The 23,492-nt window shown below is 32.4% G+C and overlaps 1 protein-coding gene across 1 annotated transcript; it reads left to right on the top strand.

Moving 5' to 3' along the window:
• The first annotated feature begins 3,631 nt into the window (after window positions 1–3,631).
• On the top strand, window positions 3,632–21,394 carry LOC149538061 (ethylene-responsive transcription factor ERF024-like). Its single transcript, XM_089802416.1, has 2 exons — window positions 3,632–3,791; window positions 20,808–21,394. The coding sequence occupies exons 1-2, from the start codon at window positions 3,632–3,634 to the stop codon at window positions 21,392–21,394; spliced, it is 747 nt and encodes a 248-aa protein (XP_089658542.1).
• Window positions 21,395–23,492: the final 2,098 nt, after the last annotated feature.

The following is a 23,492-nucleotide window of genomic DNA, read 5'->3' as shown; positions in this document are numbered from 1 at the left end:
AAAATTACCAAATTTTGAAAGTACTATATCCACTCAAAATTAGTCAAAGCTAATACTAGATCTAAAAAGTAGACAAAAAATTATACACATTAAAAAAAATAGCACCCGAATATGCCTCCATATAAGCTCGATTGAAGCCTCTAAAGTTGTAAAAATCAAAATTTTCTATTTGCAAAAAACTTTAGTAACAAAAATCACAAACAACCTACACCAATGTGTAGATCATGAAATTCTACCCCCCCAAAAAAAAATTGCTCGAAAAAAGGAGTCTGTATGAGAGAGATATCATTGTTTGAAAATCACCTCTATAATTATTTTTCTCGAATTGTTGCCATTGCACCTCCAAAAATCAAATGATACTAGATTTCACCTTAGATGTATGATTTTGATGAAGCAAAATTTGATTTAGGGGTTTTTTGACCCTCTAAATATGATGCCAACATTTGGTTTGCACTAGCAAGCTCCAATCTTGACCTAAAAAAATAAATCTCTCCAATGGCTATGCAATGCTGCTCCTACGGCTCTAAAACCATGTAAGAATTTTCCTAAGGAAAGAATGAAATGCCAAGATCTAGAATCTCAAGAGAGACAAGATATGATCAAATGAGAATGGATTAATCATATAATTGGTTGAATACATCATAGAAGTGCCTTATATATAAAGGCATCTGATATATCTAGGAGTCATACAATAGGTGAGCATAGCAACATAAGCACATGTCCACCGAGAGGGGATTATGATCCATTGTGCATGAATGCACGTACAACAATGAGTGGATAAGAATGTGAAGGTGTATCTCATAAAGAGATGTAGTAGACAACATGTGCTCAATTAGAGTGCAAACTACTATGTTGTCAACATGACAACTCATATGAATGTGCAAACTCCTAGGTGTCTACATTAAAACTAATATGAATATGCATTATCCTAAGTAAAATTAAGTAAAGTATAAATGGAAAATATTATTTACACCAACAAGTTCTAATAAGGATTTGAGAGGAAATCATAAAGATAGAGATTACTTTTTACCTACCCACTGCTATAAAGTTAGCTTTGCTAAATTTGGCAAAGACACCTTTCACCTATTAATCATGAAACTTTTGCTTTATAAAATTACGATGTTTAAGACTATGACATGTAGAAATGACACTATTTGCAAAACTAATCATCTTGAAGAATTGTCAATTTTACATCATCTATTTATGGAAATTGGAAGGTGGTAAAATGTAAAATAATTACTCTTTTCATTTCAAGAGCCTAAAAGTTGCTAGTTTTAAAATCAAGGGTTTCTCAAGAAAAGGGGAATCTTCTAATACAATTATAATATTTATTTTATATTCTTGGATAGATATTCATTACAACACTAGTCAAGTGACTCTTCAACTCTATAATATCTTATACTTAATTTTTTGGGTTTCCTCAGAAGGCTTGAAAAGGGAATCCATAATCCAATACTTAATTTTTTTGGTTTCCTTAGAAGGCTTGAAAAGGGAATCCATAATCCAAAAGATATTTTCAATCAAGGAATAGTGAGGTTTACCTCTGATTTTCTTGAAGAAGCCTAGATTTTTCATAAACCATACATGAAGGGAGGTTCTCCAAAATAATTTGATCAAAGAAGTTGCAAGGAATTGCTTAAGCTTGGGGAAATATGGAGTGATTTTTTGAGGACAAGTATGAGAAAATACATTGAGGCTATGAAGGGCCATAATTTGATGCTCTTTGTGAGGTTTTCCAACTCCTTATGTAGAGGTAAGATCACCATTAATAGCACGTTAATTTTTTTCTGACCCTCAAGTTGATTGGCAAGGTAACATGTTTGTATTGTAAATGGGAGAAGGTAGAGAGGCAAGAGACAATGGAATGCAACAAATTCAAGCACAAAACATTATAGGGCATGGAAAATCCGATAATGATGAAATGTATTAATGTGTATGACCATTTATCCCTCCCTAGTCCCTTTGCAATTATTTTCATATGGGTTATGAATTATTTTACCCTACAACAGAGATTTACCACTTACCATGATTACAACTTCTCACTTCTTAATATATTAAGGCATAGTGAAAGGATACATTTAACTTTCTTTTTTCGTACTCTTCCCTAGTTGATAGTATTTAAAATGGTGATATTTTGCACATTCATTTGGGCTTTATCTTATTTTTGTATCACCATATATTTTCTTAGCACACGGATCTTGGTAGGAGTCTTACTAGTAAAGAGAGCCCTCCCCAGCCTCTTAGGAATTCTATTGTTATTGAGGAAAATGTGCCAAAAAATGACCAAGATATCCCTCGAAGTGAAACTAGTGAAACTAGTAATCCAAAGGAAAACCCCAAAAATGATAAAAGAAAAAACCAGACATTGCAAGGATCCTTGTTATTTGAAATTCTTGGTAAACACAAAAATGCATTTGCCAAAACTAGTCCAGCTGGCACACTAAATTAAAGAAAATTTCTTAAGGAAACAATTGAGGTGGATAATCAAGACCTATAAGGGTATGAGGGTGAAGAAGGAGTTGAGAAACCTAGGGCTCAGGTTTATATAATTGATTCAAGTTCTTGGGAAAGGATATCTAAAAGGCCATGGGTTTAAAAAGGAAAGAGTTACAATGAAGCTAGCAAGGATGATTCTCAAGATAAATAGGAGGAGGAGACCTATGACACCAAGGTTGAAAAAACATCAAAGAAAGAGGATAACAATGTCACTAAGGAGGAATTTGAAGTAGAGGATGATGGCGAAGACTCTGAGGAGTTTGAGAAGGAGATTGAGGAAGCTCATATTGAGGTTGTTATTGGGCCTAATATTGATACTCCCATTCTTGGCAACCAAGTTACTAAATAGATTCAAATTTTGACCGATCTTGTGCCCTCAAAGGATAGTAATATTAAAAATATTAAGGAAGATCTAGAGACCAAATCAATGACATAAATGAAAAAGTGTTGTCTCTTAATGATAAGTTTTATAATGCCATAATTCGTTGATCTAGGTGTGGCCATTTTGACTATATGCAAGGTACAAAAAGAAATGATGAGAAATGCCATCTTTGGCACCGTTATAGGAAACAAAAAGAAATTAGAGAAATATATCATGCAAGAGGAAAATTCACATGTGGAGATGAAGAGCGCAAAGGATTTTAACAACTAGATAGAGGATCTCAAGTACCTAGTCGAGGATTAGGAGAACATCAATTAGACCTAGTCCTTCTTGGCACTAGTGTTCCTTTTTGTCTTATTTTATGTTTAGTACTTTTAGTTACTTGTTTTAGATGGTTGCTATGGTCCTTCTTGTAATTTTGGGACACAATTTAAATATTGTTATGTTAAATATTGATTAGGTTAATTGTGTGTACTTTAATTAAATATTGATTTCGTTAGTCATGCATACTTTAAAAAAACTCAGTTATCTTTTTTGATCATCAACAATATTTGGGTTGATAAATTAGACTTAGATTCTAGTAGTACTTTCCTAGGTTTTTTATTAAAAAAAATTCTCTATGGTGGAGTGGAAGCACAAACATGTGTCGTCTTTGGTGATATCAACAGGGTTTTCGGCTGGAATAGTTTCGGCCATAAAGGTTTCAGCTGAAATAGTTCTAGCTGTACATACATGGTGTTTTCCTATGCTAACATGGCATGTACCATTTTGGCCAAAAATGTTTCAGCTGAAAGGGTTCTGGCCAAAACCCTGAGTTTCTATAAAAGCATCGAAAAACCCTTTGCGACTATCATTTTGACTATCACAGTTCCCAGCTTCTTAGAGAGCGGTCTAGGTGTTTCAGCCATAACAGGTTTGTGGGTTTTTTTTTTCATTTTTAAAATTTTTTTAATGTGTTTTTTTATTAGTAAATGTTAATGGTACTTAAATTAATAGTTTTTTTACATATTTTATGATTGAAATATTTAGATTTGTTATTTTTTTAATATATTTAAATTGTTTTTCAAATTTTTTAGTAAATTATTTAAAACATAAGCATGAATGTAGTCAAACATTAGGAAAACATTAGTTAAAAATGTAGAAAAATATTAGGTAAAAATGTAAAAAGAATTAGTTAAAAATGTATAAAAATATAAGGTAAAAATGTAGAAAAAAATTAGTAAAAAAGTAGAAAACCATAAGTTAAAAATGTAGAAAAACATTAGGTGAAAATGTAAAAAAAATTAGTTAATAAATGTAGAAAAACATTAGGTAAAAATGTATAAAAAACATTAGTGAAAAAATGCAGAAAAATATTAGGTAAAAATGTAGAAAAAAATTAGCTAAAATGTACATTTATATGAAACATAGAAACACTTTTACATTTATATGAAATTTAGAAAAATTGTTTAACCCTGTAGTTAAATCAAAATCTACTTTAGTTAAGAATTTATTTTTTTATCACATATACATGTGTACACTTAGTTATAATTTAATCAAAAAAATATTATTATTTTATCATATATACATGTCCATGTACGTGAATATTTATTTTTCACATTTTCACATGAGCATGTTAAAATACATTAGATTATGTCTCCAAGATAATTTGTTTTAAAATACATACATTACATTCAATTGAATAACACCATACATTTAATGTTGTGTATTTATATGTACATTTGCTTCAAATTAAACTTAACTTTTAATTATTTTAATTTATACACTTGTATGTTTATATGTGTATATATATATGCATGTGCCTGCAGATCTCTAGATATTTATCATTCTTGTAGCTTCACACTCATATCATCATACATTATATACATATATACATTATGGCATCTGGTTCTAGGGATCATGGTCCTGCATCCTCAGGGGATGCTAGTGTCCACAAAGGGAGTTAGAGTGCTGAGTCTGGCATAGCATGCAGATCGACATCCTCCATTGAGGATAGAGAGTGGTTATTCAAAGATACACTTGCAAGATTATCTCATGCTATAGAAGTTTTGGACACCTCACTTTCCTCTTCTACCACCCTCCCTAATAGGGAGAAGATCATAGTGATGCGAGAGGAGTTGTTCCGTATGATTCAAACCATTGAATCATACAACCCTTTTGATGATATTAGCATTGAGACATTTTATTCTTCTTTATCTCATAGTGTCACTAACATTGTGAAGTATAGACAGGTTGATACTGAGGTTTCCACTACCATGGTGAAGACCATGTTTCCATTTTATAGAGATAGAGCTAGAGTTAGAGGCTACTTTATGACGAAGTGTACTGATGAGCTCATCACATCATTCATGTATCCTCACTGGTTGGCCACTCATCATAGATGGCCACAAAAGGATGAGTTCCTTCAATTTCTATAAATAGTTGTTTGTAGAATTTCATTTACACTATGATGTTGACTACACAAATTATCCAAGGCATGTTGGGTAGGTTCTGGGGAGACTTTCATATAGATTTAGACCCACAAACACTCCTGTACCGTTAAAAAATGAGCAATGGTGGGTCCAAACCTTTTGGTTATGTCGAGAGGTCCACAGATGGTTGCTATAGGCCAGAGTGTTCCTAATGACACAATCAGGATAGATTTATTCGAGCATCACCACTGTCACCACATAGTTGCATGAGATTTCTTCTGATCTATATGGTAGATATACGTTATAGTCTCGAGGTATCGTTCCCATAGCTACATCATCTAGCACACCTGTTGATGATGCATATGGAGTAGTAGACATACTTTCTACAGTAGAGGTTTCTACAATCTTGGAGGTGGATGCATTGTGGTGTTTGGGATCATGTTTAGCATCTAATCTTTTGGATTCATATCAAGAATTATCTATAGTCACAGAGATTCCACTTCATGACATCCCCTCTTAGATTAGTCATATTTTCTCACATACAACAAGATTAGATGGTTCACAGAGGTAGGAGGACATTCCTGCACCTTCTACTACTCCTGTTGCTACACAAGCCCAGGCTACAACACCAGCCCCAACTACTCAAGACCCTACAACACCCCCCTACTTAGGATTTCATGGCTAGACAACCTGGTCTATTTACGTCCATGCTTTTAGATCAGGGCCGCACTATCAACTTGGACACTAATAGTGTTTTTCCATTGCATGATTCAGATATTAGTCAGATCGGCAGAGCATGACATCATGCTATGGTAAATATCTCTATATGTTTAAATTTATTTTAATAGTGTTAATAATATGTCTATATTTTTAAATTTATATGTTTGTGTGTGTGTGTGTGTGTGTGTGTGTGTGTGTGTGTGTGTGTGTGTGTGTGTGTGTGTGTGTGTGTGTGTGTGTGTGTGTGTGTGTGTGTGTGTGTTTGTGTGTGTGTTATAGGGTCTAAGTGATAGTATGTTATGTTTTGCTAATCTGCAGATATCGACAGATCCTACACATCCTGAGTCTCAGGTATGTTACAATTTAAATATATATTTGACTTATATACATGTATCTTGATATAATTTTTCTATACATAATTTGGTCCACTATCATTTGACATAGGGTTCAGACACAACTGATAGACCCTTATGAGGACATCCAGAATCAGGAGGGGGATGTAGCTAATTAGATCATGGCCTTTTATTTTATGTACACATGTTATTTTGCAGACATTTGATATAGTATTTTGGATTTACATTTTATATGGACACTTTGATGTTTTATATGTTATTTCTAGATACATGTTTATATGGACACTTTGATGTTTTATATGTTATTTCTAGATACATGTTTATATGGACACTTTGATATTTATATATGTTATTTCCAAACATTTGATACATGATATTTTTATACATTTGATATGAGTACATTATTCTCTAGATATATGTACATGTATGTTATCGATCTTTTAGTGTACACATGTATGTTATTAATATTTTAATGTCTTAATCTTTTATGTTTATGTATGTGTTATTCATGTTTCTGTATATGTTATTCATCTTAATGCCTTATATTCATGTTTTCAACATTCAAGTTTACATGTATATGTTATTCATCTTAATGTCTTAATCTAAGTGTAATTAACTATATTTAATGACATGTCTTAAGGGGAGATCCTAAATTATACATAAGAATGTAGATTAATGTATATTTTATTTCCTAGATGTATGTAAATATGTTCATGTTAAATGTAGACATGTATGTTTTCAATTTAATCATGTTTATGTATATGTTATTGTTTTTAATGCCTTAAAATCTAAGTACATAATTAACTATATTTAATGGCATGCCTTAAAATTAACTATAATTAACTATCTAACTATAATTAACTATATTTAATGTCTTAATCAACTATAATATTTAATGGCATGTCTTAATTAACCATATTTAATCTAACTATAAATAACTATAAAATTAAATATATTTAACCTACTAGATTGAATTAAGCCAACATTGAAATCAACCTCCTAAGGATACAAAGATACAACTTTAGATGACCCTACATCAAAGAGGCCTAAGGATCCAGCATCCTCTTGAATCTCACATGCAAAATGCTTACATAAGCAAGTATGTAGACTAAACCAAATAGAGTACCTTATCATTGGACTTACTACCCACAAGATTGGATTCCCATGCCCTCCTTTCCCTAAAATCAACCTCCACCCAATCATCTTCCACCACATGTACAACCTTCAGTGTCTATAAATGTAAATCATTCAATTTTAAGTGAGATAGGTACCTATAACATCTCCCTTGTCACTATTCTGAATTGTAAGCAACTATATGTAAGACCCCACAAATCACCATGGAAAAATCAGCTTTCTTCTCTAATATGAATACAATATGATGATTTAGGTCCAACTTCTCTCAGTTAGCCTACCCAAAAATCTTACAAGTAACATCATTGTGGCTATCAGGAATTACATAAAATAGACAATACAATATTCCAACTATCTCAAAGAGAGATAAATGTAAAGTTTGGTGACATTGAATGCATTTATATCTTTCAAACAATATATTCCTAATGAGACCAATTTACTAATAGGAGATACAAACATAACGTGTTGGTTTTAGAAGTACTTTAAGTCATTTATTTAAGTAAATTTGACATACTAGTAATTAAAGTATTGAAAGTATTGAGGTAAGTCACTTAGCATGGGTTGAGTGAGTTTTATTATTTTATTATTGTTTTAATAGAACAGTGTAAATAAATTGATTCAATGTTGGGTCATTCCCCACTATGAGAAGGAAAGTAGGTGGGTTGGTTGGCTTGAACAATGGAGGGGAAATGATGGTGGGTTGTTGAGGATCTCTCAATTTGTGAAGGTAAGGACAATTGGGCTCCTAATCATGAACAAATGGAGGGAGGTTGGAGTGGTCTTGCCTCTCCAATTCCAATTCCTAAAGTAGTTGTTCCAAATCGAAATCACCTAATGTTTTAATGCTCCTACTTTTAGTGAAAAACACTAACTTTTTGTGTGGGAAACTTTTGTATGGAGACTCTATAGGTGGGAGAAATCATTTTCAAAATTTAAATTTTGTGAAAGAGAAACAAAACGAGTTGATTTGGAATTTAATCTAAAAATACTAATAATATCAATACCAAAATGCTTATGTGATAAGTAACAAATACCAATTGAAATGGACTTTTTGATTAAATGAGAGAAATCTCATAGAGATTTGATTTAATGACATGTCTTAATCAAAGTATAATTAACTATATTTAATCTAAGTATAATCAACTATATTTAATGAGATGTCTTAATTAACTATAATTAACAACATTTAATTGATAAAATATAACATGTAATATGTTTAACATAGAATATAACACATACATGTAAGAACATATAAAGAGTATGACCTAAAGAATGTATGTTACAACATTTAATTAATAAAAGTTAATACATATAAGAACATAAAGATTATGTACAAGTTACATAAAGAATGTATCATATAAGAACATATAAAGATTATATGTACATAAATACATAACAACATTAACAATCATATGTAAGAAAACATAAACAATGTATATAAATACATACAAATACTAAAGCGGTTGTCTTAAGAAGAGGTCAAGTAAAAGGTGGTACTAAGGGGATGTCCTAATAGGTGATCTTAAGGGGAGGTCCTAAGAGGTTGTCTTAAGGGGAGGTCCTAAGAGGTGGTCTTAAATGAGATATCCATGTCGAATTTAAATAAAAATAACAAAACATGTCTAATTTCACATGTGTCCAAGATAAATGATCCAATGCATACAAATTTATAAAACAAATATCTTGTCAACATTAAATGTGAAAGTATAAGAGCTATATAGACATAGCTAAACTAGAGCTCTACAGTAAGTACATAGGTAAACTAGAGCTCCACAAACAATGTACTATTAGGATCCTCTCTATTTTTTATTATCTGTAGAAATTTTTCATGTTCTTCAATAGACAGTTTCCACTTTTGATTTCCATGATGTCCTCTTCTTTGTATTGCTTCAAATTGCAATTTGGTTGCTATAACACGGTTACTGTAAGGTAAAACCTTTTCTCCATGCTTGTATTCAATAAATTCAATACCACTATCAGTTACCGTTGTTTGTTGATAATATGTTCCTTCAATAACAACTGATCCAATTGGATATGACTATTGATCAACATCTATAGTTCCTTCTAGCAACTTATGTTTTGCTTTTATGCATCTTAAAAGATAATAGTCCACATTTTCTGCATTATCTAGTAAGGATTGAACTGCAAAAATATCTCCTGCATGTATATAAAAATATAAATTAATATAAATTAATTTTAAAATGAATATACGTGTATATTAATTTATATATATATGTATATATGCACACAAACCTGTCGTAATTAAATCAGAAATGCGCTCATAACCAGCTGAATATACAGGATCATGAATGTCAATGTCAATGCCAACATCTTCAAAAGGATGCTTTCTAACTATCTCCTTCAAATCCCAATGTGAAACATATCCATTCACAATATTTTTACATGCACTCACTCGATTGTCCTTAATGCAGTCATCACAAAAACATGTTTTCTCTCTTACTTTAATTATTGGAGGTTTATGGTTCCCTGTAGTCATCACTTGATGTAAACTTCTAATACCAGGAATTTTTTGAAAATTGTAAGGATTAGATCGATCTATATCTGTTACAAATACAAAAAATAATTGTCTTATTTCAAAATAAATATTTAATAAAAAACTCAACTTGATTTGAAAAATACATTAAAAATAAAAATAACTTAGTTCACCTTTCACTTCCCAAAAGTAATGCTTATTGTATTCAGTATCTCGAGTAGCAAAATGAACTTTGCACCATTCAACAATTTAATTTTTGCTCTCTATCCTATTCCTTGTATGTACATACAATATGCATATATATATAATTTAAAATATATGCTACTCTAGTATTAAACATGCACATAAAAAATGCATATATTTACCTGCAAGTTCATGTTGTCAAAGCGCACATTTTATTCATGCTCCTACTCCATCATGCTCCCCTTTTCCATGTCCACTTTCAAAGAAATTCCATAAAAACCTAACATTGGTTCTAGCATGTTGCATTGCTAACCAATTAAATGCTTTTGTAGATTTGAATTGTCCTGTGAACATGAAACATGATAAGTATCTACAATTATCTATGTACACATATCAAATCGAAGTAGGCATGTCCAAATAAATATAAGTTAAAATAAAGTTAAATAAATGTGTAAGTTCATGTATACTAACCTGCACATCCATTAGAGAAAATCCAGTGCTCTGAAAAATTTATTCCATGATTTCTGAGATCTTTAGAGAACATTGTAAAATAGTGAAACATTTATTCCATGATTTCTAAGATCTTCGGAGAACATTGTAAAATAGTGAGCCACATAACTCCTATCATGAACTCTATCATCACTAATATAGAAATGTACCTCTTTGATGATGATGCATTCATTTTCATCCAACCTTTCTATCTGACCCACCTCAAATTGTGCATGTCTATAGGTCACTTGTACAAATATTGCAACTTGTTCAGAATGATAATATTGCCTTTGAAGCTCTGTTTGAGGTGCAAATGTATAATTCTCATAAAAAACTACAATTGAAATTATACAACTAGGTGGAAAACAATTTTTGGAATCACAAAACTATTTAGGTTGCCATCATGCACCATGGCAATGTTGGATATGTGGATATATCAATGGACAAAACTTGGTCATAAACTCGTCATAATGCAATTCACTCTCCTTCAATAAATTTTTTTGGATTAATCTCCTGTCTTGTTTTGGTATGTCTCATATTCATATATCTCATCCATGAAACTAGTGTGGATTCATTAATATTCTCAATTTGCATTTCAGAAAATTTGCATAAATCTCCACAATCTTCACATTGATTTTTGATGCATTGCACTTTGAATTCATTTGAATCTTCCAATTTATCACATAATATGGATTTCACAAATTGTGTTGTACTACTAGGGATGACCAAATTAGGATCAAGTACTGCCATAATTTTTTTATATGATTGCAAGTGTAGACCAAATTCAACATGATTTCGACAATAAGAAGTTTCACGCATCTTATTTATGTGTACAAAGGAAGGATGGAAACTCTTAAACATTCTTTGACATATTTTGGCATTTGAAAATTCTTGTTTGAATGTTTGAAATAATTCACTTTGAGTTATATCTATGAAATGTTTTGGATGTTTAATTTTGGCCCCTATCTCTTGATCTTTAATTTGTATAGTATCACATCTATTGACAGAAGAATGGGTGGTCAAAAATTCAACAACTTGTCTTTTTACATCTTTAGAAATTCTTTCTTTTCGAGGAACTCTACAAATATTCACCCAGTTATTCTCAATGTTATCATCTAGCATATTTCTCCTCTTGATGTATCTCTGGACAGTTCTTCTAGATATATGTAGTACATCAAAAATTGCATGTACCTATTTTCAACGTGTCAATTTTCTACTAGATATAGTAGTCATCAATGCTCTATGTGCATTACTCAAATCACCTCCTCGAGTTGTGTTGTCAATTTTGTTATAAGCAATTTGCAAATTTTCAACTATTGTTTTATTAATATTATGTGCATGGTTTTTCCTATTATCAAAACCCAACAACTCCAAAATAGGTTTCATATCTTTTCTCCTAAATAACTTGACAAATAATTGTGCCTTTCCAAATATACTTTTATCCTTGAAATATTCATCGCACATGTTCTGACAATGCTTTCTAATAGTGTTATCATTTATCATATCTTTAGATGGAATTTGGTTTAAAAGTAGTTCCTCATCCAAATCCATCAAATTTGTTCTGCCTTCTAATTTGTCTCTATTATTAGAACTGCCAATTGCTCCCTCTTTATTACTTTCATTTTCTTCATGAATCTCATCCTATTCAAGAATTTTAGTAGGTTGGTTTTGGTTACATTTTGTATGACATTTCATTTTGTCATCTCTTATTCTATCATATTTCCTTGATCTTTTCCTTTTACTACCCATTGAATACTTTAATCTATAGAAAGAAAAATAATTATTTAGATTTCATTAAATACCAAAAAATGCTTCAATATAGAATACATAAAAAATAAAAATAAGTAGATGAGAAAAAACACCTTCAAAATATTCGATCCTTTGCAATTCTGATTAAATTTGTGAAATAGTTGTTGAAAATGGCTTTAAAATTAGTTGTCTTCCGAAAATGCTCTTCCAATTTTTGTTGTCTTGTATATTTATTTTTAAAAAGGAAAAAATAAACTTTATTTTATATGAAATAGTCACATTAGCTGCATGAGATTCAATCAGCCGATAGGGGTTTCGGTCGGAACTATTACGGCTGAAAGGGTTATGGCCGAAACAATTTCGGTCGTAACTCCTTATGTGGCATCTTAGGTGGCTACCACACAAGCAAAAATAAGAACTTCTATAAACATCTCACTTTGAAGGCCAATTTGACCTACTAAATTGAAGTTCTTTTAAAAACTAAAAATATACTTTTGTAGGTCTTGGAGTCACAATTATGATCATATAATTTTATTTTATTTTGATTATGGATAATTTTTTATAATTTGAAAATATTACAAGTAGGTAATTTAAGATTCAGGAAGATGTCTATTCAAAAATAGGAAAAAAATAGTAAATCATGTTCAAAAATTATTATTTTTTAGTGCTGCACTAGAGGAGAGAGTCTTCTTCAAGAATATGTAATTTGTTTTAAAAAATATGTAAATTTGATGGAAAAAGTTTGACGGGAGAAAAAAGACTATCAATTTTTGATAACTTTGACTTTGACTAGTTATAACTTGAAAAATATTAGCCGAATTTCAATTTTTCATTTTTGGTGCACTAGGTATACATGTCAACTCTAGCATATTCCAAAATCAAACCAAAACATGAACATTTGCATATATTTGTTAGATGGGAAATAAACTCTATATTTTTAAAATTTTAAAAATAAAAATAAAAATAGACTTTAAAAATTCAAAAATAAATAAAATTTTCACTCAATTTAAAAATATATATATCGACATAAACTTCATCCAATTTTACATATTTCATTAGATTACATCATCTTCAAATTCTAAACACAAATGCCACTTTTATGTCGTTAAAATTGAAGAGTTTAAATTCTGATATCACTTTTCCTTTATAAAAGGTGACACAGGTTTGTGTTTTTACCCGGTGGGTCTCTAGAAGTTTGTGTTAGAGATCATATTTTCTGTTGCTTGGCTGTAATGGCCTAGAGAAGAAACATGCTCTTCGTTCTACATTGTATCTCTGATTTAGGACACTCCTCCTGCCTCTTTTAATCAAAAACAATGTGCATGAAGAAATGCATGTACATCTACCTAACATTTTATATGGTTATTGTGGTCCTTCTTATATTTTTGGGACACAATTTAAATATTGTTATGTTAACTATCGATTAGGATAATCGCCAGTACTTTAAAAAAACTCAGTTATCTTTTTTGATTATCAACATTGTTTGGTTTGATAAATTAAACTTGGATTCTAGTAGTACTTTCCTAGGTTTTTGATTAAAAAAAATTCTCTATGGTGGGTCTCTCGAAGTTTTTTTTAGAGATGATATTTTATGTTGCTTGGTTGTAATGGGCTAGAGAAGAAACATTCTCTTTGTTATATGTTGTATCTTGGGTTAAGGACCCTCTTCCTGCCTCTTTCAATCAAAAACAATGTCACATGGAGAAATGCATGTACATTTGCCTATAATAAAATCCACATATTTTTGTTATAGTCCAACTAATAAGCCTCTGGAATTATCACACAAATGGAAAGTTATAGCTTCCAAATTACTACACTTTTTCTATAGCATGTCTAGCAAAACTCCAAACAGAATGTTAAATGAAGAGGAATAATAATACAAAATGCATTGAAATCAAAGAAATACAAACTTACATTGAAACATTTCCATATGTACATGTTCTTTTTGTTGTGGGAAGTTGACTAGATAATTTTTGCATGATCCTTCTAAATCATGTTCATGAGATTTAAATGTTGTCCAAGAATTCTCAATTATATACTCCAAAAGTGCTACTTTGTGTAGGCTTCTTCTTTCACAGTTTTAGAACATCAATATTTTAGCTATTATGTATCCTCCTTTAAGGATCCTTAATATTTTTTTCACCGAGGGCTTAGTTTCAATGATGTGGAGGCGGAATAATAGGTGACAAAATGGATGACATTATAGTTAAATTAATTAGACTCTTGCATGCATCATAATCACTATATGACTAGAAATCTTGTTTGATCATACGTTATATCTCATCACCTTTTAGAAAAGGAAAAAACCTAGAAAATTAGATGATATACATATTGCATTCAAACCCACATACTATCAATATTGCATATGCAATGCATGTTACCAATGTGTCACTCTCATTCATGCTCCCTACATCACAATTAGTAGCATTTCATCACATAAGTCTTTGGTGCACTACCATTTCCACATGCTACACTAAATTCGTATATGCCAACAATACATATGATAGAAATATATTCTACCAATGATTTTAAAGAAACTCTCTAGAGGTTTGAACTGTGAAGGATTGCATTATCTCGTCTTACCTCTGTCCTCACAAATTGTGCTCAACCAATTGAGCTATAAGCCTTTTGCTACCGTGAAATATTTTAAACATATGAGTTAAAAATAAATAATTTTCAAAATATATTTTATTTACTTTATATGATTTAAAATATAGTATTTTTTATTTAGTTCTTTTTATTATTATTTTTTATTTTTCTTTTTCATTGTTTTTCTTTTTCAAATTTTGGTTCTTAATTATTTCTTTTACCTAAGAGAATACTAACTTATATTTGACTTTAGTTGGCACTTTCTTTTATTCATATCAACTCTTTCTTGTTTATATTGTATTTCATTTTTTTCTCACATATATGGCATTATTCAAAGATTTTAGAAATTTATTTTCAATAATTTGAACAAATCTATTTGTAGCTAACTACTCACTTGAAATTCTCAAAATTATCTTTTGTAAAACAACATTAAAGTACAAACTTTAAATTTGATAAAATTTATTTGATAGGTTTTCGGCTTAAGTCAAGATTAATTATTATTATTTGTGCTATTGATTAATATTATTTGTTTAGCTTGAGTAGACTTGAACCCAAGACATCCTAGATAAGAGACTCACAATTTACCATTGTCTATGGTAAAAATATATTATTATTATATACAAACATATATTATTGAAACATTATATACATTTAAATCATAGACTAAATTGTCTACAATTTTAAACAATTTAGTCAAGATAAAACTAATTTAATACCTTTTATATATATATATATATAATTCTACAAAATATCAACTAACGTCAACATTAATTCAAACTATCTATGTGGGGGATTTACCGTCCCTATACCATCAGGTGGTTTTGTTGGTAAGGAGAACTTTGAAAAGGTGGTCATCGAGGGGGACACCCTAAATATAATTAACATTTAATTTAGAGGGTGTCAAAAGTTTTTTGGAACAAAAGTGATATTGTCAATATGATAAGACACTTATTGAGTTCAATGGATGAGATGCCATTTCTTCACACTTATCATGAAGGTAACCATGATGTAGATAGGTTGGTAAATGTGGGAAATTTTACATAAGGTTTTAAAATTGGGTAATACATCTTGTCTATCGCTATAGATGCATGAGAAGTGATCATGTGAGATCATAGATAAATCCCATATTTATAATGATGCCATTATTACTAATTATGGGTTTCACTTCCCTAAGTTGTTTCTAGGGTTTGAGTGCACTTTAGCCTTTACAAGTTATTTAGCTTTGTCATGAAGCTAAAAGAGTGGTGTTTATTTAATTCTCCTATATGTTATTAGGTTGTTTTGAAGTCTATAAGTGTTGTATGAAGATTCCTAGTAAGAGGAACAACATGGGGAGTGATCCTGACGAGTGTGAGGAATACAAGAGTGATCCTAAACTGTGGGATACCCTTGAGTGTGAAGGAATCACCAAGCACAATATGACAATGAAGGGGTTTCACCCTGAACTATTTCAAAATATTATGGAATCTTGGGATGTAGGAGATGTTAGTGTGGGGTTGTGTTTCCTACATCGTGACTTCAGAATTGATTTTGGCTATTACAAATTTGAGTACAGAAGGTATGAGGATTCCATAGAATAGGAAGATATTGTTTAAAGAGATTCTTGACCGATTTCTAAACTCAAGGGAGAAAATTCTGAGTATGCATTATGGGTTTAATATAGAAGCTTTAAAGCAGGTTTGGCAGAAGGTGGTGAAAGTCCTCATCCATTTTATCACCTATGAATGATGAAGGGCCACACCACTCTACCCACTCACAATCAAGAATGAAACAATATGAAGATAGAGATGACAAAAATGCTTCATAAAGCATCCATTAATACTTGAAAATTCACTACAAGAGCTTACACTTGAAAAACTTCTATTTTCCGAACTTGATTACAAATGATAATAAGCCTTGCTTAAATAGGCACTTCTAACCCAAGACATTACAAACACAACCAATGTGGGATAAACGGTAAATACAACTACCTTTAAATAAATATTAAATTCCCACCCAAATACAACTAAACACCCAACAAATATTAAATACATGATTTATCCAAAACCTTCTAGAATTTCTACCTACAGACCTTGATTAATGGAATGACAACTATTTTTCTTATTTTTCTATTTACGCCACCTACGCACTTTGAAAATAGAAATTCCTCTTTTCTTTTTCTTTTTTTCTCCTTTTTTCCTTTTTTTATTATTTCTCTTCTAATTTTCGTCACTTTTCTCTCTCCTCCAGAATTTTTTTTTTTTTTTTTAATTTTTAATTTTTTTTATTTTTTAATTTTAAATTTTACATTCAACATGTCTCCCCTTTATTTAAGATGCTCCTGCATCAGACTCCCCAGGTCCGAAAAGATGTTCTAATGGCTGGAAGAACATCTTTCGGGATTCAGCACATAAATCCCAAACTGATTCTTCACATATATGTCCTCCAAATCTTCAACGTGCACACTCTTTCTCTTGTTTTTCTTCTTGTCCTTTACATCCACCACTGGTTTTCTATAGGTCTACTTCCCATGCTGATTTTCAATCTTCTCAAAATCTGCCAACTCAACTCGACTGCCAACACTCAGGTTTCTCCTACCGAGCGCTTCATTCTGCAAAGGAATCAAGAAAAACTTCCTACCACCTTTCTCAATAGTAAACACATTCCTAACACAATCATGCATAGCCCTGCAATCATACTGCCAAGGTCTACCAAGTAACACATGACAACTGTTCATATCCACAATATCACACAATACTTGATCCTTATATTGCCCAATCTGAAAATCAACAAGACATTGCTCTCTCACTTCCAAAGCATGCTCACCTTGCAACCAGCCAATCCTATAAGGACAAGGATGTCTCAATCTCTTCAAACCAAGTTTTTGAACCATCTCCTCAGCAACAAGGTTATCAGTACTACCACTATCTATAATCACCTTACAAACTTTCCCACCAGACTTACAACAAGTTCTGAACAAACTAGTCCTCTGACAAGAATCCAATGTCTTCTTACCCATTAGTACTCGTCGAGCCAACAAACTTTCTCCTTCCTCAGGCTGATTTTCCTGGACTTCAACCTCATTCACAATAGTAGCTGTCCTACCAATAGAACATTCAAAAGATCTATGCCCTTCTTGACCACACTTGAAACAATTACCTCTGAATACACCTCCACTTGTCCTTCTTCTTTGTTCCATAGGTTTTGGTTCACCTTCTACTTTTGGTTTAGCTTGTACCGAACTATCCTGCTTCTCCTTCCCTCGAGAACTACCTTGATTCTTCCTCTTTAGCTTTTCCTCTGCTCTTAAAGCATATTGATAAGCATCCTCCACTGTGGAAATATTTAGCATACCAACCTCATCCTGAATATTGAATCTCAAACCATTAATATACCATGCTACCTTCTCCTTTGACAATTCTCTATGCCCAGACCGAATAGTCAACTTGTAGAACTCCTCAGTGTAATCCTTCACAGTCATATCCTTTTGTTTCAGATTCTGCAACCTCTTAAACAATTCAAGTTCATAATCAGCTGGAATGAACTTTGCCTTTAATTTAGTCACCATCAATTTCCATCTAGTGATCTTCATTTCACCTTCCTCTTCTCTATCTCTTTGTAGTTCCTTCCACCAAAGAGCAGCATGTCCCTTCAACTTAGTTTGTGCCAACCTTACTCTCAATGGATCTTCAATACCCTCAAGCTCAAAGTAGTCCTCTAATTCACCAATCCAATCAATCAGGTCTTCAGGATTCAAAGTACCTGAAAAATTAGAAACCTCCATCTTATGCTTCAGCTTCAACTGAGATCCAGGTCGAGCAAATTGAGTAGTCCTAATTCCAATAGGTCTCTCCTCATGATCACTTCTATCCTCACTAGCAGCTTCAAATTCTTCGGCAACTTCGTCATATCTATCTTCAGTACCCACATGCCTAGGTACACCACCCAAAGCACTCACAATTTCAGCAATCATGTCACTCTTCATCAATGCAATCTCTGATTTGACCTCTGCTCTTATCTTCTCTAAGATTCTTTCTTCCATCGCTTCACTAAGGTCATCATTTTCCTTGGGGTCCAATCTTCTTGGAGGCATCTTCCAAAAATTTAGCAAACCCTAAGCAAAACAAATCCACCAATCTAAAAGATCAATCAGCCACAAGATCAACCTTCTTTGCAAATCCTGGTGTAAACTGCCTCACGTTCGGCGATCTGTCCACACACTCAGGAACTCCTGCTCTGATACCATTTGATGAAGGGCCACACCACTCTACCCACTCACAATCAAGAATGAAACAATATGAAGATAGAGATGACAAAAATGCTTCATAAAGCATCCATTAATACTTGAAAATTCACTACAAGAGCTTACACTTGAAAAACTTCTATTTTCCGAACTTGATTACAAATGATAATAAGCCTTGCTTAAATAGGCACTTCTAACCCAAGACATTACAAACACAACCAATGTGGGATAAACGGTAAATACAACTACCTTTAAATAAATATTAAATTCCCACCCAAATACAACTAAACACCCAACAAATATTAAATACATGATTTATCCAAAACCTTCTAGAATTTCTACCTACAGACCTCGATTAATGGAATGACAACTATTTTTCTTATTTTTCTATTTACGCCACCTACGCACTTTAAAAATAGACCAGAATTATTATTATTATTATTATTATTATTATTATTATTATTATTATTTTTTTTTTTTTTTTTTTTTTTTTTTTTTTGGTTAAATTTTAAATTTTACATTCAACATGTCTCCCCTTTATAAGTTTCATAGGAATATAGTTCCTTAGACTTCCCCACATTTAGTGGTTGAGTTGAGCAACTAAGTTCTCTTGACCATTCCTTCCTTGTTGAAACATGTTGGCACCCCCATTACTTCCAAAATCTCCTTCGGGGCTTTTGGTGGTTTGATGTGGTTATGATTAGTTGGTACTCATTGGTTCAATTGGTTCGATGTTGCAAGCATGTATCTTTTTTATGGTAGTTGGGTCCATTTTTTCACGTTCTAGGTGGTTGCTGAGATTTTTGTTTTTGGCCTCCCAATCTATTTCATTTCTATAAGTTTTTGTCTTGTTGGTTCTATTGTTTTTGTTTTTTTAGTTGTCGTTTGTATGGTGTCACTTCATGACCTTATCTCTGTGTCTAAGAATTTGAAGATAATTTTTCTGTAAAGATTTAGACCATGACCTAGTTTACATATGCTGAACAGAAACATTAATTACAATTCAAATTTAATACAAAATACTTCAGAAAACCATTTTAAAAACCATATCCACAAAAAACATTAATAACCTTGAATAACCAACTTAATCAACTTCATGATACTCAAGATTATATCAAATCAAACACAACATTATTTATTTATATTATATACCAATATATAAATTATTTACGCTATACATTGCATTACATTATTACCTTCACAAATAATTTATACACTAAAAGACAAATACTTCCAATAATGACACTTTATTTTTATTTCTTAATCCATTTTCTCTACTTCTTTAGTTCTTCTCTCTATTTTTGTGTCCGTCCCTGTGCGAAAGCGAACATTTCATTGCCAGGAGGACGCAGAACCAAAACATCTTACTGAAAGCAGGGCCACGTGGATGCCACAGTAAAAATATCTCCATGTCCCTTGCTTCATTCGATGAAAGCCATCGGTAGATTTCTAGGTTTCGCCAGTTGCGCTCCTTCCCCGGCCACAACTTTTTCCTTATATTAGACGAAATTCATTGATCTTACTACTTCGGGGCTCTAGGGAATCATATATTTCAGCGCAGCCATTTTATATATTGTTATTGTTTCAGAAAGTGAAGAAGCAAAGTGCGCACCAAGAGCAAGCGACGTGAATCGGAATGAAGAAGCGGAAGAGAGGAAGGAGGTGAAGTACAAAGGCGTGCGCCGCCGGAGTCGGGGAAAATGGATATCTGAAATTAGAGTGTCGAAGAAGAAGAGCAGATTATGGCTCGGCTCATATGACACTCCTCACAAGGCCGCACGTGCCTGCGATGCGGCGGCTCTCTGTTTGAAGGGCGACTCCGCCGTCCTTAATTTCCCTCACGCCGCCCACACTCTCCCCCCGCGCCCCGCTCAATCTCAGCCCCGAGACATTCAATCCGCTGCTTCGGAGGCGGCGCAGCCATTCGACCAGCACAGAATGCTCTGGCTTTTCCCCCACTCTTCGTTGGAACCCCGTGGAGAAGAAGAGGGGGAGAGTCATGAGACATTGCTGTCAAATGGGGAGGTGGGGCCCGACGAAGATTTGAGATTTAATGAGTCGTCGGACATGATGGAGAAAATGGCGGAGGCCCTCCTCGTCACACCTCCGCGAATACACGAATACGACGACGACAGTAAACCAGAGCAGAGACTTTACCCGCTGTGGAATGATTGAAGGAATACGAGTTTCCCAGTTGAGGTAAATAGATGTACAATGCCTCTTTGTTAGTGCGAAAAAATATAGGTGCTTTTAACTTGAACTGGTGCGTTGAATAATGATGGACAGGAGGTTAGGATAATGTACGGGATGGGCTTTACACCATCTGCCAACACCACTGAGAAATTTTATTGTGATGTTTTATCCATTTGGCTCCCCTGCGGCAGTTATTAATTTTATCTGTTCCTCAACAAGGAAATATTCGGGCGAGTGTTTTTTCTTCTCGTGAATACGAAATATCAGTAAATCGAATACGGGGACCCAGAACTCGAAGCGTTTTCTTTTAGAATACAATAATTTGTTAGAGTCATAATATTCTTTCCCTTGTAGTTCAGCTTTGATAAATATCTTAGCAAAACTCGATTTGCCTTTCATCCACCAGTCAATTCATACTGCCCCCCAGAATTTTATATATTTCTAACTTTAGCGATCAAAGGGGATTTAACGTAGTTTGAGATATGCTGTCGCTTGGACCAATGCGATTTGACACTACAGTACACACTAATTGATGAATTGTAGGTGTTGAAAAGTTTAATAGAAAATATAGAGGAGTTGTATTCTCGTTGAGATTGGAAACTATGTTTAATCGTTTCATCGCTTATTCTAATGTCAATCAATATTCTGGAGATATTTCTAGTTCAACATTAAACATACAATAAGATAGATACTAAATTGTTTATCTTGTTTTAATTATTCAATAATAATAATAATAAGAATAAAGTTAAATGAATTTTATGTAACTGTAATTATCAAGCTCTTCGACTGATAATTGGATATTAGGTTATTATTTCAATAATTGGATATTGGGTTATTATTTCAATAATTGTACAATGGGTTATTATTTAGGGGGAGAGGAAGGTAGAGGCAAAGGTAGAGAGGAGAGGCAGACACCGAGGGAGAGGGAGAGGGAGGCAGAGGCAAAGGCAGAGAGGAGAGGCAAAGGCAGAGGGAGAGGGAGAGGGAGAGGGGGAGGGAGAGGGGTGATTCAAATTACAATAGTATTAGATCAAGTAAATAATATGGTGATGTAGTCAAGGTTGTGGGGTTCAAAATAGATTCTATGACCTTGGAACATAATTCAACACAAAGATTGAAAGAAATGCATCATTAGTAACCAAAAAAAATTAGAACATGATTGTTTGCATTATCATGTAGAGATTACAATAGGTCCTAATAACCACACTTGTAGGATTCAAGGATTTTATAGGCTTATTACAAACTTGTATGCAATATTAGTTTTAGATCCTAATTTTCCAACTTCTTAACTCTAAATCTCTACCTATATTTTAGAGAATGATTAAATATTAGCTTCAAGCCTTATGAGTGATCTAGTTTAACCTCAACTAGACCTCAAGTCCAATGTCCATTAAAGAAAAAATGTCAACCAATAATAGAAGATGAATCACCAAGAGTATGTTTAGAAAGGCATGGATCCATCTAAGTGTTCCAACCCCAATCCAGAAGTATCATGTGATCAATATTGAAGATTCCACAATGTGCAAGGGATTTTGAATGATGCATATCATAAGATTAAGTTCAATCCACTCGATAAGAAAATCTTTTTGTAAAGATATCATTCATAATACAAGTCAATATTTGTTGTCACATAGATATAGTGTACTTGTGAAACAAATATTTCCATGTTCAAATAGGATAGGTGAGATAAAGAATTGCAACATAATTCCTTAACGTTTAAAGTAGGATTCTCCTCTATTAAGACACTATTTTTTTTCTAAAGAAGCATCTCTACATGTTGCAAAATCTTTTTAAAAATTAGGTCATTCCAATTTGGCTTACGAGCTGTATCTTTCCTAGGTTTTTGTTTACATTTGACTAGATACTCCCTGCATTTCTTGTTCCAATAGCAACACACAATCTAACTATTTTAAAAAAATTTGTCAGTTTGAGTTAATCTTGTAGTAATTGGTCTTCAAAAGTGTCATCCCTTTCCAATTAAATTGCATGAAAATTTTTAATATCTATACTAAAAAATATTAGAAAAATGTCAATGTCATAGAATAATTGAACCTCAATGAATTTCCAAAAGAAAAGTCAA

Source organism: Cupressus sempervirens, chromosome 9 (assembly GCF_028749045.1).
Source record: "Cupressus sempervirens isolate cs-2001-9-10 chromosome 9, ASM2874904v1, whole genome shotgun sequence".
Taxonomy (NCBI): domain Eukaryota; kingdom Viridiplantae; phylum Streptophyta; class Pinopsida; order Cupressales; family Cupressaceae; genus Cupressus; species Cupressus sempervirens.
This window is presented reverse-complemented; position numbering and strand designations above follow the sequence as displayed.